This window comes from Serinus canaria, chromosome 1A, assembly GCF_022539315.1.
Source record: "Serinus canaria isolate serCan28SL12 chromosome 1A, serCan2020, whole genome shotgun sequence".
Taxonomy (NCBI): Eukaryota; Metazoa; Chordata; class Aves; order Passeriformes; family Fringillidae; genus Serinus; species Serinus canaria.
In genome coordinates this window covers 56,066,252-56,080,947 of record NC_066314.1, presented here as the reverse complement: position 1 = coordinate 56,080,947, position 14,696 = coordinate 56,066,252, and the positions used below count along the sequence as shown (strand labels likewise).

The following is a 14,696-nucleotide window of genomic DNA, read 5'->3' as shown; positions in this document are numbered from 1 at the left end:
ATGCTAGAGTAAGGCAGATAATTTACATACTGAAAGGTCACTAAGACAACCAAAGACGCCTGAAAATTGCTTTATTTGTTTGCAAGGTTTGTGCGTTACAGCAAGCATAAGCTCAGCTACCATGGACAAAAGTCTGGAAGAATATTTCATGTTGACCATTGAGATACACACTGAGTAGAGCCCCCATCTGCAAACAATATGCTGTTTTTCGATTGCTGGAATTTAACATTCACAAGTTACAGATCCTTGATATCCTTCTGGACGTCCCACAGTGTGTCCGCGCTCTTCCTCAGCTGGCTCACCTCATCATCCTTCAGCTTTTGGTTGATGACACTTGTCAGGCCAGAGGCACTTAGGACAGAAGGAAGGCTCAAGAAGACTTCATTCTGAATGCCATACATGCCCTGTCACAAACAGAAGAGATCAGACACAGGCCTGTCACCACAGATCTGTGGTTGGTTTATTTTGCAGATCTCAAAAACCATCATTTTACAACCTGCAGAAAAAATTTGAGCCACAATGAATTCAAGAAAATAAATAGTATGGAGCTGTTTCAGACCAAATGCCTGGCAATACCAAACAGCTGATGGCAGAAACTCCACATTCAAACCTCTCTCTCACTTCAGTTCTACACAGCAAGGAGCTGAAAAGATTCAGACACAGGATTAGGACAGGCCAACAGAGGGAGCAGTTCCCCCTGCTCAGAGCCCTTGCTGCAGCAGAGGTTGTGGAGCTGGTACAGACCACATGCAGCAGGTTACACCAGTTCTAAAAGGACAGTGGCTCCTGGAATCCCAGCTGGGCCTCCAAGAAGTCTTCCACTTTTACACTGAAAACTTCCTTTCAAGGAATCTGCATATGTTACACATAGCAAAGCTTTACTCAAAGCTAGTTCTGCACAGAGAACTTCCTTTTCAGCTCCCTACTTGTGACAAGAGTAGGCTAAGAGGTCAGCCTAGAAGAAACAGCAATAGTAAGCTGCCATTTGAAATTCAAAGTAGTATTTTACAAAGCTCCCTTCATTCAGCACCTTGCTAATAGAGGCTATTTAGCCCGTCCAGAACAAAAAAGAGCCAGTGTCCAATCAGCCCCCAATTCTTACCTTTACCAGAGTTGCAACTGAATGAACCCGGTACAGGTTCTTCAGGATGGTCTCACAGAGGTCAGCCACACTAAAGCCAATAGCCCAGTTTGTGTATCCCTTTAGTTTGATCACCTCGTAGGCACTGAGGAAACATGAAATACAACTTCATTAAGATGTCTTCAAGCAAGTCACTGCAAATTACAAGTCTTAAAACCAGTGAATGTAAGCCATTTAAAAATGTTCAAACTCCTGAAACACACTGTACGTTTTGGACAGTGTGTAATGTTTTTCAATATTAGAGGATAAAACATAAAATCTACATTATCCCCTATGCATAATAAAGAATCCTGTTGTTCTCATAGGATTAGCTGAAATCAAAATTAGCTTCCATCTAGGAAGAGATCCTAGTGTTAAGTAGGAAGAAAACGACACCTACACCTGACAAGCTCTGTTTCAGTCAGGGGCACAATGGAATAGGCAAACATTTAGAGTCAAAGCACCACTACATCCTGATATTTTTAGCCAACATCTGCACACACTTGAGCCCAGTGAGTGTATACTCATTTCACAAAAGACTTAGCGACATATAGTCAGCTGTACACAAACTGTCCTGCATCCATGAACAGCATTTTCCCCAATTCCAACACTCTGCTGACAGAAACATGCTACCTTTTCTTGGGCTTCTGCTCTTTGAACAAAGTTATCCACTGAAGAAGCTCCATGTGGGAAAACAAGCACTCACAGCTCAAGTGCTCCAGCACTTGAGTGCGTCTGTTATGCAATAACCTGTCTCCCTGAAGGGTAACAAATCTTACCAGCTGAAATCCTGCATTTCTGTGTTTAAAAAAGCAGTCACACTCACTCAAGCAACCCTCTACCTAAGAGGGCATGAAAGCTGCACCAGAAGAGACAGAGTGCAGACAAACTGTTATCAGCAGGGCATCCATCCACATTATCCCTCAGATCATACCTTGCAACCACTTGCTTGTGGATCTCCTTCCAGTTCTCAGGATCTTTGTCAGTTCCCATGGCAGGGTTCAGCTCCTGGAGGGAAACCCCTGCCACGTTCATTCCACTCCAAACAGCCACTGCAACAAGGCCAGGACATCAGTGCCAACAGCACTTCGCAACTCCCCCTCCACCTTTCCTAGCCAAAATAATTGGAAACAAAGGAGGAGCAGCCAGCATCATAGCAATAGTTGAGGCAGGTTTTATGTTTTTATTTAGCCACAGTTAAATCTCAGAACTCTGGGAGTCAAACATGAGACTGTTTTAGTACTGGCACTTTAACAAGTCACTTCTAACATGTGACAGCAGTCAGAGCCTGGAAGTTTCTGAAGTCAGAAACATCAAATTCTAGTAAAAAGGCTTATTTTAGCTACCTGGCCTTTTAGAACTGATTTTACTCAAAGCTGCAGCCTTTGCAGTTTCACTAATCAGTATTAGGATTAGCCTTCAAGAAGTCTATTCTTATTTACACAAATAAGAGGGCAGCAATATGCAAACAGACTATCAAGACAGGAATTTGCACCTCTCCCTGCATCCTGGAAGCTCAGAGGCAGCTTAAGTCTCTGTTTCTGGGAAGTAAGGAGGAATGTGGAGTTACTTCAAATCAAAAGCAGCTGTGACAATGACACAGGATAATCTCTGCATGTGCTCAGCCAAACTCTGCTTTCATTGCTATAGGGTTGGCTACAATAACTGCTGCTGTTGATCAGACACTGTACTTTGATCAAATGCAAAGGGACAATGAACAGGTGGCTCCCTTAGAAATACACAGCATGAAAATATAAAGTAGTAACAATTACATAAAAGTTCTGCAGCAGCATTTCAGACTTGGAATACATGAACTGAATTAGGACAGAAATTTCTTTGATTTCACATTTTAAAACTATATTTGCTTTAAACAGCAAGGAGAAAAGTCACAAAATAAGGTAAGGGATAATTTTGTTAGCCTAGATATGGACTGCTAGAGTAACAAGCTCTGCTATTGACCTAGCAAGTGCTGATGCTGCTTTCAGAGAACTGTGCCAAAGGCTGTGGAATGGTACTCCAAAAACTAAAGAGAAGGATAAAGAGAAGAAGCAAGCTGTAGCCTTCACAACACAGCCTCACAAAACTGGCCTTTTCAGTTCAGGCTTTAATTGTACAGCCACAATCCCATGTATTAAACATGTGTAGGTAGATTTCCTGTACTTCTCTCAACTCTAATCTTCATAGAAATACAGCAAAGTACCAGTTACTTGAGCTCAACTGCAGCTGTTCCTTCAGAATCCCCTAACAAACCTCAGGCCTCAAGCTCTGCTGTGGTATGGCTCATTCCCAGGGAGATCAGAACTGCTCCTTACCACTGGAATCACCATGCTCTCCCAAGATCCAGCCATGGCAGCTGCTTGGATGGATCCCAAGTCTCTCAGACATCAGATAACGGAATCTGGCCGTGTCCAGATTGCAGCCACTTCCAATCACACGGTTTTTTGGCAGCCCACTCAGCTTCCATGTGATGTAGGTTAATATATCCACTGAAAGAAAAAGCATGCAGGGCAAATGAAACTCCACTCACACCAAGAATGCTCCAAAAATTTCCTTACTGAGCATAGCAGGGCAATCAGGAGGACTCAAAACACAGTTGTGCTCACTGATCAAGGAAGTTTGGATCTGTTTGGGGAATTAAAATGGATGTAGTGCTTGAAATTTCAAACAGTAGCTTGATGGGTCCTAAGAAAATTTGAGGAAGGTCTTTAGAGATTAAATTCCTACCAGCTAAAATGGACACACTTTTTTTTGGTCACAGTTAAAGCCCTAGGGCATTCAGAACTGGGACTGATCTCAAGTGGCTAAAACATTCCAGCAATTTCCTGAATAATGCTCCCTTCCAGTTCACCATCACAACAATAGGTTAAACAATTTACAACCAAAAGTCTGAGATTTACATACTCTTTGTAGCTGGTAATTCCTTCAGTTTCATTTCTTGATTTGTGCACTAAGCACTTTCTACATCTACCATCTCTGCTGCATGAAAAGCCAGATGAGCAATGTGCTTTAGCTGCATGTGTTTCTAAAAATACAGTTTTAGGAAAAAAACCCAAAGCTAGGTAGGGCAGACAGAATGATGTGAGCAGAGAGCTCTAATTCACAGCTCAAAGCAACAGCAATAACCAGGCTGCAGGAATTGACTCCAATTCTGAGAAGCCAGTTCTCAGGAGGGAACACATTTGTGTACACAGATTTGAAATGCATCATTTGCCTCTGCTCAGGCACCAAAGCACAGCTCACATCTCATAAGTGGCATGTTCCCTACAGCCTCAGCTGGAGCAGGGAAGGGCATCAAGGTTACACCCCCAAACTTCCTTCTCATGGGCTAACAATGACCTTCACTATATAAGACTAGTGGACAAAACCTCACACACTGAGAAAACAAAGGATTATAAAAATAATTCTGAAAAAGCAACATGCAATTCTCCTCCTGCAGCTGCTCTGCTGGAGAGAAGTCGACAGGCTGAATTCAGCTTTGCTAGAACAAGAACAGCCTGATCTTTATCTCAGTTTGGTTTTCAGGTAAGTGCTTAGAACTGCTGCAGGTCACTGTATTCGGCTGACTGTACACCACATAATTACTCAACCCCCAACGCAATGGTTCCACTCTGCCAGGTTTTCTTTAAAAGCAGTATCACTTCATCACCACAGTTCTTCAGCAGTGGTTTCAGATGTTGAACTAAGCAAAGACAACCCTACAAGGCACATCAGAATATTTACAGTCACCTTTAGACATCCAAATATCCAAGCTGTATCAGTGCAACGAGATACTTGCAAGTGAACACATAAATATGCATAATTAACTCTTTTCTGCTTTAATTGAACTTTGGAGTACAGTCAGCCCTTGTTTCATCATGCAAATTCTTTTTTCTGAAAATATAGCCATGACTATAGGGCAAGTTCTTCATGCTGAAAAACAGCCCTATCCTACCCAGACAGAAAAGCTATCCATTAGAGATAAAAAATGTAAACTTCCTACTGCTTAAGCCAAAGTATGCAAAGAATTTAAGCATTTATCACAAAGCATTCTTTTAAAATGGGCACCATGGCAAGTTCTGAATAAAGAGAGCATCAGAAAGTACAGAGTATTTGTCTGTACTCTCAGATGTCCACAAAAAGCTATTAAGTTTCAACAATTTGTATTTGAAGAGATTTCCTGAGAACTAACTAATGTTTTATCTTGTCAAACCTAATCTGTAAGTCATTAGGAGAAGACTGCATTACCTGGGTTGGAAACCACCAGGATGATGCAGTTGGGGCTGTACTTGACAACCTGAGGAACGATGTTTTTGAAGACATTCACATTCCTCTGCACCAGGTTGAGCCGACTCTCTCCCTCCTGCTGACGGACTCCTGCAGTCAGCACCACAATCTTGGAGTTGGCAGTGACAGCATAGTCTAACCAGGGCACAGGGGAGAAGATACAGTGTGTTTCAAATAATTCCACTAATTCTAGTAACATAGTGTTAATACAGGAATTAGAGGGAGCTTCTGCACTGGGCATTGCATTCAAACCCAAAACCCAAGACATCAGTTTGAAAGCCAGTAACATCTCCTAACATTGACCTGATGTATCAATACCTGAGTGTTGAGAGTCCATTTAGCCATTCTGACTCTCATTTCCACTATGAAAATTATACTATTTCTTCTACATACATTTAGTTTCACTAAAATCAATTTTAATAAAAAAGCCCCAAATTGTTAAGAGATGTAAGTGCCCAGCTTAAGAGCCACTCCCATTATGGTGTTCCTCTGAACTCACCCCAACTCACACACTTCACCTTCTTCAATGCCAAATCCTAAGAGTTCTTTAGGATTGCACACCTAATTCTCCACTATTAAGTAAAGTCACAAAATAACAGTGTTAAATCAAAGAAACTGAGGTGCACCTTTGTCAGCCACGATCTTGTGAGTGTGAAGGAACACACTCCCATGCTGCAGGTCCATCATTTCTCCTTTTAGTCTGTCTTCCATAACATCAACCAGAGCAAGCTCATCACAAAGACCCTCAAAACAACAAAATTTGGAGTCAATGAAGCAGCTCACAAGCATTTTAAAGTTAACTCAAAGCAGAGCTAAATTACATTTTTAGTAACACGTTTCACCCATCCGAAAGCATCTCTTCTCCAAATAAACCAGCACTATCTTGGTGTTCTGATGCATCTCACTAAGTCAGAGGCTACTACAGCACAGATTCACAAAACCCACTCAGACTTTCCATAAAAGGTATAATTTGTGGAGAGTTTGAGTGAAGAGCCAACCCTTTGCTAGGAAAGCACTTCTTAATTTAGTTATTACCTTTGGAAAAAAGTTGCATCTTTCAGAGTTGTGGCAAGCCCTCTAAATCTACCCAGCAAACAGGCTGGTTTTAAATATTTAAATATCTGAAAGAACACATCGTCTAATTATCAAATCAGTTTTCTCTTTCAACATGCCACAAGTCAATTCATTTCATTTCAAAAATATACAATGGGAACAGACTTCCTCAACACTGAAATAGAGAGAAAAAGGATTCTTTAGCTATTTTTCTCTACAGAAGCTACTGTACGATATTTATGTTGCAGAACAGATTTAGCTTCCATTTCTAAATCAGTATGGTAACATCAATGACTTGTCTATAACTAAGCAGGAACTAAATAACCTATGTGGAAGTTTCAGAGTCATGCAAATTTATACATTTAATACCACAGCAACAAACTGAAATCAGTATTAGAGCCAAGCATTTTGCACAAGTCAAACCCACATTATATTGGTTGGCAGAGGTTGAACATGAGCCAGCCCAGCTGGCCAAAAAGGCCAAAGGCATTCCAGCTGTATCAGGAACAGAGTGGCCACCAGGACCTAAGCTTGACACTGGTGAGGCCACCTCAAATCCTGTGTTCCCTCACTACTACAAACGTATTGAGGGGCTGGAGCGTATCCAGCGAAGGGAATGGAGCTGGGGAATGGAGCTGGAGCATCAGAAGGGGGTGAGGGAGCTCAGACTGGAGAAAAGGAGGCTCAGGGGGGCCCTATTGCTCTCCACAACTCCCTGACAGTAGGGGGCAGCCAGGTGGGGTCGGGATCTGGTCCCAGGGAACAAGAGACAGGATACACAGTGCCAGGAGAGGTTTAGATTGGATAGGAGGAAAAAATTCATCACCAGAAGGGTGATCAGGCTTCCCAGAGAAGCTGTTGGGTCACAATCCCTTGATGTGTTTATAAAACTTCTAGATGGGGTACTTGGGGACATGCTAGACTTGGCAGTTCTCGGTTAATGGTTGGGCTCAATGATCATAAGAGATCTTTTCTAGCCCAAATGATTCCATTACATTATTATAATTCAGTTACAAGAACCAGATGGTTTTATTATGAAAACATTTTATACTGCAGCTTATAGTTGTGAGAGAGTAAAAGCAGAAGCCTGACTGAAATAAACTCCATGTCATCATCTATGCTTGAGGAATTTAAAACCAGTTCTTATTCTGGGTTTGGTGTGTACTGTTCATTAACAATAAAACTTTGTGCTTAGGTAGCTGACAACACAGTTTGATCCTGCTTAGAGAAGTGCATTAAATGAATGCTGAATTGTGGTTCAATTTGTGGTAACATCGCCTGGCTCCCTCACAGGTTACATCAAAAACAACTGATTTCAGACCATGAGAGGCAACCATGTGCTTAAAAATATAAATATAAAAACCCACAAGGAACTATCAGTGTTTTTCCATTAAATTTCTTTACTTTTTTGCTTTAAAAACTATTTGCCACTTTCACATCAGTTTCGCACTTAGTTTCACTGTGGCCTGTTCCTTCTGTCAGTTTTATTTACTCACAGGGTTTATGAATATCAGCAAATGAAAGGCCTTACTTTTTTTTTATATATAATTAAACATGCATTAAAACATGCATCCACAAGGTAATACATTGGAGGGTCATCTACAAACAAATTATAGCTGGTTTATTCATACAAGCAAGATTTTTCATCCAACTGTGAGCTACCTGATTTAAGACCTGCCCCTGCAAGGTGCAGGGCATATCTGTTAGTGCTTTCTTTTAAAAACAAAAAACAGTCTGCAGTTTCTATCTGTCTTTTCAAATTTAATGAATTCACAATATTCTCTAAAAGCAAAGTGGAAGACATCCTCATTGATTAATAAGCCTTTACTTTGCTTAAAGACTGCACCATGAGATTTGACAAACATATCCCACAAACCAGCAGCAGGAAAAGTCATAATAACCTCCAAGTTCAGCCCTCTGTTTTTAGTTATTTAAAAACTAGCTAACACCTCTCTGGAGAAAAATAAAGTCATATAAACAAGCAAAAAGGGCTTAAGAGAAATCAAGAAGCTGCTGAAGGGGATAGCAGTATTTTCAGCTAGTAGGGCACATATTCTTTAGAAGAATAAAAAGCAAACACTCTTGATTGCTATCCTATATCTCACCCAGATTTTTGCTCTGTCCCCATTCTTTGCCCCACAGAGCTCCCTCACCAAGCAAACTCCAGCTTTGTTGTGGAAGAATAAAAAATTAAGAAGAGAATGAGAAGTTTGGCAGGGGCTGTGGAGTCATTCCTACCTGCATTTTCCCAGCAGCCTGGAAAATCATTCTGCCTAATGAGACATTTACTGCTAAGCACAGAGAGAAAGGTGAGAGAACAAGGAGAGGCTGAATGTGAAGGTCAGGCTCGTAGGTCACTGCCTGCTTACCCGAGCTGCTAATGATTCATTCCTGGGCCAACCTCCCAAATGTCCCACCTTTTGCTAAGACAGGCAGTGCAGAGCACGACAGCACGGCAGCTTGGGGAGCCCGCTGTCCTTGAGCCGTACCTTTCCAAGGACGCTGATAGCAGCGGCCATCCCAACCTGGCCAACCCCCACAACCGTGATCTTGTTGTTGGGGACCTTGGCTCCCTCCGCAACGGGGCTGATCAGCTGGTCCTTGACAGTGGCCATTGTGTTCTGTGAGGAAAGACGGAAAGATGTGGATCAGAGCAGGGCAGAGGGAACCGAAGGCATGCTCTGAATGGAGGAATCACCTGCCGCAGCCGGGTCCACGTAAGGCAGCTCCGGGCACGCTGCCCTTGCTCGCAGGGCTCCTTCCCAGCCACGAGTCACCACACACCCTCCGCGGCCACGGGGCTCTAAGTGCCCGCCCTCCCTGTGCCCAGCCAGGGCCTGCAGCACACCCCGCTAACGCCGCCCGCCGGAGGTGAAATTCCATCAGCGCTGCCGAGCCCTGGGCATTCACCTCACGGCACACCGGGGCTCCGGGACGGGACCCCACGAGCCAGCCGAGCCGCAAGGAGCGGGCTGGGACTTCCCCGGCTCCTCGCCACGGGTCCCCGCGGCTCCCCGAGGCCGACAGCCGTGCCAGGGCAGTCAGGGGCCGCGGCGGCACCGGGGCACCCAGAGCACAGCCGGGGACCAGCCCGAGCCACCGCCCGCCTCCGGCCACCCCAAACCCTCGGGAGCCACAGCCCAGCTCGGGCCATCCCAGACCCCAGCGCTCGGAGCCCGCAGCCCGGCTCCGGCCACCCCAAACCCAAACCTCCGGGAACCGCAGCTCGGCTCCGGCCATTCCAGACCCCAACCTGAACCCTCGGGAGCCCGGCCCGGCTGATGGCCGCTGCTATCAGGCCACCCCAGGCATCACCCGCTGGCCACGCAGGGATGCTCGGCCCGCGGCCGTACCCCGGCGGGATCAAGCTGCCCGGGGGAGAAGTGAAGGGCCGGATGGGCGGCCACCCAGTCCCCCTGTCCCGGAGCGGGGTCACCCCGTACGCACCGGGCAGCGAGAGCAGCACGGAAGCGGCGAGGGGAGCGCGGGGCTCAGGCAGTGAGCTCTCCGCAACGGAAAGGGAGCCGGGGCGCCTGGGGGAGCGCGGTGCTCGGGCAACGACCGCTCCGCAACGGAAGGGGTGGGCCCGGCGGCGCGGCTGGGGGGAGGTGGCGGCCGCGCTCAATCCCCGCCAAGGACGGAGTCTCAAGGATGCTGCTGCTCCGCCCCGGTCCCGCAGTGGCGCAGGGCTGGCGCTGCTGGCCCGTCCCTGGAGCTGTGTCCCTGGGACACCGCTGGGTGCGCGGCTGGGAGCAGCGATGCTGCCGGGGCCGGGGGTGGCCGTGTGACACTGGGCACTGGTGGCCTCGGCAGCTTCACTTTCACAGGGAAAAACGGGGCTGTCGGTCCCTGGTGTCAAAGAGCCACAGGCTTGGCCAGAATCGCTTCAATCGATTTAAAAGATAGCAAAATCAAAGCATTTTACCTTTCGGGGAGAACTTGCTCAAGTTGGGGTTATCTCCTCAGTCAGGGGTATCTGATTTTTGCGCTCGCAGATTTCTGCCCTGGGCCTGACTCCGGTTGGATTATTGGTGGTTGGACGAATCCCTCCTGGAAGCCGCCTGGAAGCACGGAGCGATGCCTCGGCAGGAATACGGGATGTAACCTGAGACAGGCCAACAAAGAATGTAACCTGAGCAGAGCCACCACCACCGCTCCTCCTCCCTCTCCCTCGGTCTCGGCCAGATCCCGCACACTCACTCTTTCGCGGTATCCCAATAGGGCATCCCTTAAAGATGGTAATAAGCGTGAATGTAGCTCAACGCCTTGTTAAAGTTGTAAGCAAATCCGACACTGTAAGTAGCAATAAGAGTCAGATGATATTTTCCTTTTCCTCAAACACACAGAACACACAAACTGAAAATCTGGGTGTACGATCGGCCACTGCTGCTGAGCAGAGAAGGAAGGGATTTCTTGGAATTCCTCCAGGACCAAAGCAAGCAAAATACAGGATAACAGCAAACAGAGTTTGTTTCATCTAGTGCTGTAACATTACATCTTCCTAGCTGTAAAGGAAGGAAGTAGAAGCACAACACTGAATGTTATGCAATTAGTTCCAGTGGGGAAGAAAACAGAAAGCTTTAGGTTCGCCATCACACTTGATTTAGTCTCTCTCACAAGAGGGAAAACAGAACAGTGGATTCCAGAGTCCTCCCAAATAAGTCACTGGGTTAAATGGGACTAGGCAGAGAGCCTAGCTCTGCCTGCCTATGACCATGGCTGCCTTTTTTTTATTTTTATCTTGTTGCGGCTAGTTTGAAGTTGTATCGATTTTTTTTTTCTTTTTTTCTTTTTTTTTCTTTTGCCAGATATTTTGCCAGGTTTAGTAATAACTGGATTAATTCCCCATGGCTCACCAAGCAGCCAAACAAACAATGGTGTGAGCATGGTGGTGAGCAAAGGATGAAACCTGCTTTTCTGGGCCGCAGATCAGTACAGATCCATGCTGGCTTTAAATCACTAACTGTGGCCTACTTTGCTTCTACACATTTTTTTGACTTTGCAAAAGGTCCCCTGCAGGGAAAGAGATGGGTTAAGCCATCCACATGACAGTTCAATACCAGCTTGCTGTAAGAAATCAATTCAAGACTTTGAAATTATGGCTGCAATGGGAGCTGGAGGTACATAATAATTACACAATGAAATGTAAGGGTTAGAAAATCTGTCTTCCGTAATCACAACAGGAACATGCACAGCTGAAATTTAAGGAAATAGGGAGGAAGGGAGAAAAAAAAGATTCTGGAGATATTAGGGAAGGACCAGAGGAAGGTTTTTAAGTTCCTGAACCATAACCAAGGGTCCTTGTCCTGCCAGTGCCTGTTGTGAGGAATGTTCACCACTGCATTGTGTCTTCTTTGGACAGGATCCTTCTCTCTCCTTTTGAAAATCAGGAAAAAAAAGATTTTTTTCAAAAATCAGTTATCACAGTAGCATTTGGAATTAGAGAGGGAAATGCCACATTCCTATTTGCAAGATATTAAAGCTTTAAAAGGCAGACTTAGTCCATTTACTACAGGTTACAACAGCTCTTCTTTAGATCAGGCTTCATTTTGCATGCAGTGCTAAAGGCACAGGATATTTAATCCCCTACCTGAAGTCTTTTCAATCTAAATAGACAAGGTAGGAGCAAGACAGTGGGTAGAAGAAAGAGGCTTATTCCCTTTTCCTGCTCTTAATTATTTACTTACTTATTGTTCAGGTGATGGAGGATTGAGGCACAGAGAGGTGAAAAGATCTCCCCAAGGTCATATGGAAAGTCTCCTGGTGCCAGGCCACAGTTTCAAAGTTCAGCTCCAGTTTGGCAACATTGGCATTTTTGATGCAGTTCAGTTCTCCAGAAAAACAAACCCTAATGTTAAGGGACACAGTGTAAATAAATTTGCCTGGTAACCTTCATACAATTACAACATATATTTTGTGCATACATTTTAATCACTTCAACTTTTGGGTTGTATACAAAGTGTGTTATTAGATAAACCTGAGATACTTCCCTACTTCCATCATCTTCCCAAAATGAAAGTAGATAGGATTTCCCTACTTTTTTTTTTTTTCTTTTCCCAAAACTACCCTTAAACCTGATTAAAAAAAGAGATCTCAGCTGAAAAACTCTATTCATGGGACTGTTTCACACAGCAGGATGCTGGTGTTCTGATGGCCATGGTCTGATGATGGCTGTAGCCCTAAGTCATGAAGAGTTTAACCTAGGAAGGGAAGGAACCCATTACACCACAGGATGGGATGTAGGGCTGATGGCAATGTAAAGATTTTCTCACTGTGTTAGACCTGGTGGATCTGGTCCTTGCCCTATGGGATGGATGTGTTCCAAGCTTTATTGCACGTGGATGTAATGGAAGGAAAAGCATTAGATGTTCAGCTTTGCAAGTACAGAGAACTGATCTAATCTGCTGGAAATCGTTAAGTGCTGTCACACGCAATGCTGGCAGATGCTGAATTAAAATTCTGGTCCACCTGTGTTAATTCTGTGCTTCTTCACCTGGATTTGCCATTTGGAGGAAAAATACATTACACAATAAAGAAAAATTATCTTGGAGTGGCAGCTTTGCAAGCTTCTTTTTCCCTGGTTTTGTTTGAAGGAACAGTTCCTTATTTTTGGCAGTGAGCCAACTTTCTGTTTAATTTTTGTTTAAAGATTAGACAGTGCAAACAGATCACACACTCATAATAAGTTAAGTGCTTTATACTGGAATTAGTTAAAAAAAAAACAAACAAACACATCATGAGCTTGGGAGCTATAGTGCAAAAGGACTGAAATGTGATTATCTCATTTAATTAATATTTTTTATGCCAGAGGAAACAAATGGTGATAAGTTTTACAATTAGGTAAGTAATAGCACTCAGTTTGTAAGAACTAAATTGTGTTGATTTAATGAACTCTGGCTCATTAAAAAGTTTAGGAGAAACTACAGCTGCTAAACAAAGTGACAAGACAGAAATGGGGCAAGCAGTGCATATGCACTGAAACTGAAATTACAGACAGACAATGATTTTTTTATCAATATATAAATTTCCATACAATAAGGATGGGGTTTTTTTTCCTCTGAACTGATTAACTGTTCAGAAAACTTAGTAGTCTTAAGATTTTTATGTATGGGTTTTGTGGTTTTATTTGTATGTCTGAAGGAGTGAATATGGCCCTGTCAGACTAACACCTCTCCAGACACAGATGCAAGGTTGTGTTGATACTGGAGAGTTTTTTACATCAGTGCAATCACCCCCTGTAATCACACACAGAGTGTAGCATATCTGGTATGAAACACTTCAACTGATCTTTGTACAAAGATTTTTGTAGTAGTCCTGTACAGCACTAGTGTAATAGCAGTGAGGTAATAAGTAAGAATTGCCTCCTGTAATACAATAATACATCATGTTACAGTAGATTTTTCAGTAGTGCTTCACATAGAAACACATCTTGTGCCTTTAATGATTTCTCAAGTAGTTCCACAGCTGTGGGACTTGCTACCTCTTTAGGAGCTGATTCCAGGTTTCCTTGCATGTGTGTTGTACTGGGAGAAGGAACTCCAAATTATGTTACTTGAACCCCCAAGTCGATATTGCTTACATTTTGCTGGAGGACAGATTTACCACTCCCACTCCCACCTAGACTTGTACTTAGATGACCCCACAATATACCTTGTTAAAAGTAATTCTGGAGGCAGACTGAATACATTTTTGCCTGTTACACAGAAACCACCGTCTGTGGTTTACATAAAGCTCTCCAGAGCAGTCACAGCCTTGCAGCCACTGCCTTTGAAGCAGATTGCTGATGTTAAGGGTCAAGGCTGACTGACCGCGCTCCTGTTTGAGAAGCATCCAGTGATATCTGAAGAACCTTTGCCTTATTGCACTCTGGACCCTTATCACTGCCATTCACAGAGGACAAGCTCTGTGGAAAAAGCTGTGGACACAGCTGAGCTTCCAGAAAGCATTATTTAACATTTCCCAGTAATGAGGGAGGTTTGCCCCCATTGGTGCATCTGAGTCCTGTGTCTAGAGACAAGCTTTGCACTGTGCACAGAAGGGACTCATAGTGGCAGGGATTTCTTGATGGAATTTGGCAGAATTCCTTTAATCAGATGGTATGAGGGAACATCCTGCCCTTGATGGTGTTGGATTCCCGGGGAGAGGGAAGAGAACTGTTGGCAAACACAGTGTCAATCTCCATCCAAATGCTGGGAGGCTCCTGGAGTGTCCTCAGTCACAGCTTGTTTCACCTGACCCTGCAAATCTGTTCCTCTGGTTA

The 14,696-nt window shown here is 44.2% G+C and overlaps 1 protein-coding gene across 6 annotated transcripts; it reads right to left on the bottom strand.

Moving 5' to 3' along the window:
* Positions 1–54: 54 nt before the first annotated feature.
* LDHB (lactate dehydrogenase B) lies at positions 55–11,072 on the bottom strand. 6 transcript variants are annotated; one of them, XM_018918583.3, is made up of 9 exons: positions 10,637–11,072; positions 10,362–10,541; positions 8,926–9,057; positions 6,010–6,127; positions 5,345–5,518; positions 3,433–3,606; positions 2,055–2,172; positions 1,103–1,226; positions 55–404 (listed from the first exon to the last, which is right to left on the bottom strand). In XM_018918583.3, the coding sequence occupies exons 3-9, from the start codon at positions 9,049–9,051 to the stop codon at positions 237–239; spliced, it is 1,002 nt and encodes a 333-aa protein (XP_018774128.1). In that variant the 5' UTR covers positions 9,052–9,057; positions 10,362–10,541; positions 10,637–11,072; the 3' UTR covers positions 55–236. The 6 variants fall into 6 exon arrangements, with proteins under 6 accessions (XP_018774128.1, XP_030093629.1, XP_009092343.1 ...); XM_030237769.2 differs by lacking the exons at positions 10,362–10,541; positions 10,637–11,072 and adding an exon at positions 9,884–10,046; XM_009094095.4 differs by lacking the exons at positions 10,362–10,541; positions 10,637–11,072 and adding an exon at positions 9,135–9,257.
* Between the last annotated feature and the right edge of the window lie 3,624 nt (positions 11,073–14,696).

What these genes read in the sequence shown, in the direction of transcription:
- LDHB (XM_018918583.3), bottom strand. Translation starts at nt 9,051, where the DNA reads ATGGCCACTGTCAAGGACCAGCTGATCAGCCCCGTTGCGGAGGGAGCC. An exon ending in CAAGATCGTGGCTGACAAAG is followed by an intron (nt 5,519 to 6,009) that starts GTGCACCTCAGT and finishes TGCCCTGGTTAG; the next exon opens with ACTATGCTGTCACTGCCAAC. An exon ending in CAGTTGCAACTCTGGTAAAG is followed by an intron (nt 405 to 1,102) that starts GTAAGAATTGGG and finishes TGTTTGTGACAG; the next exon opens with GGCATGTATGGCATTCAGAA.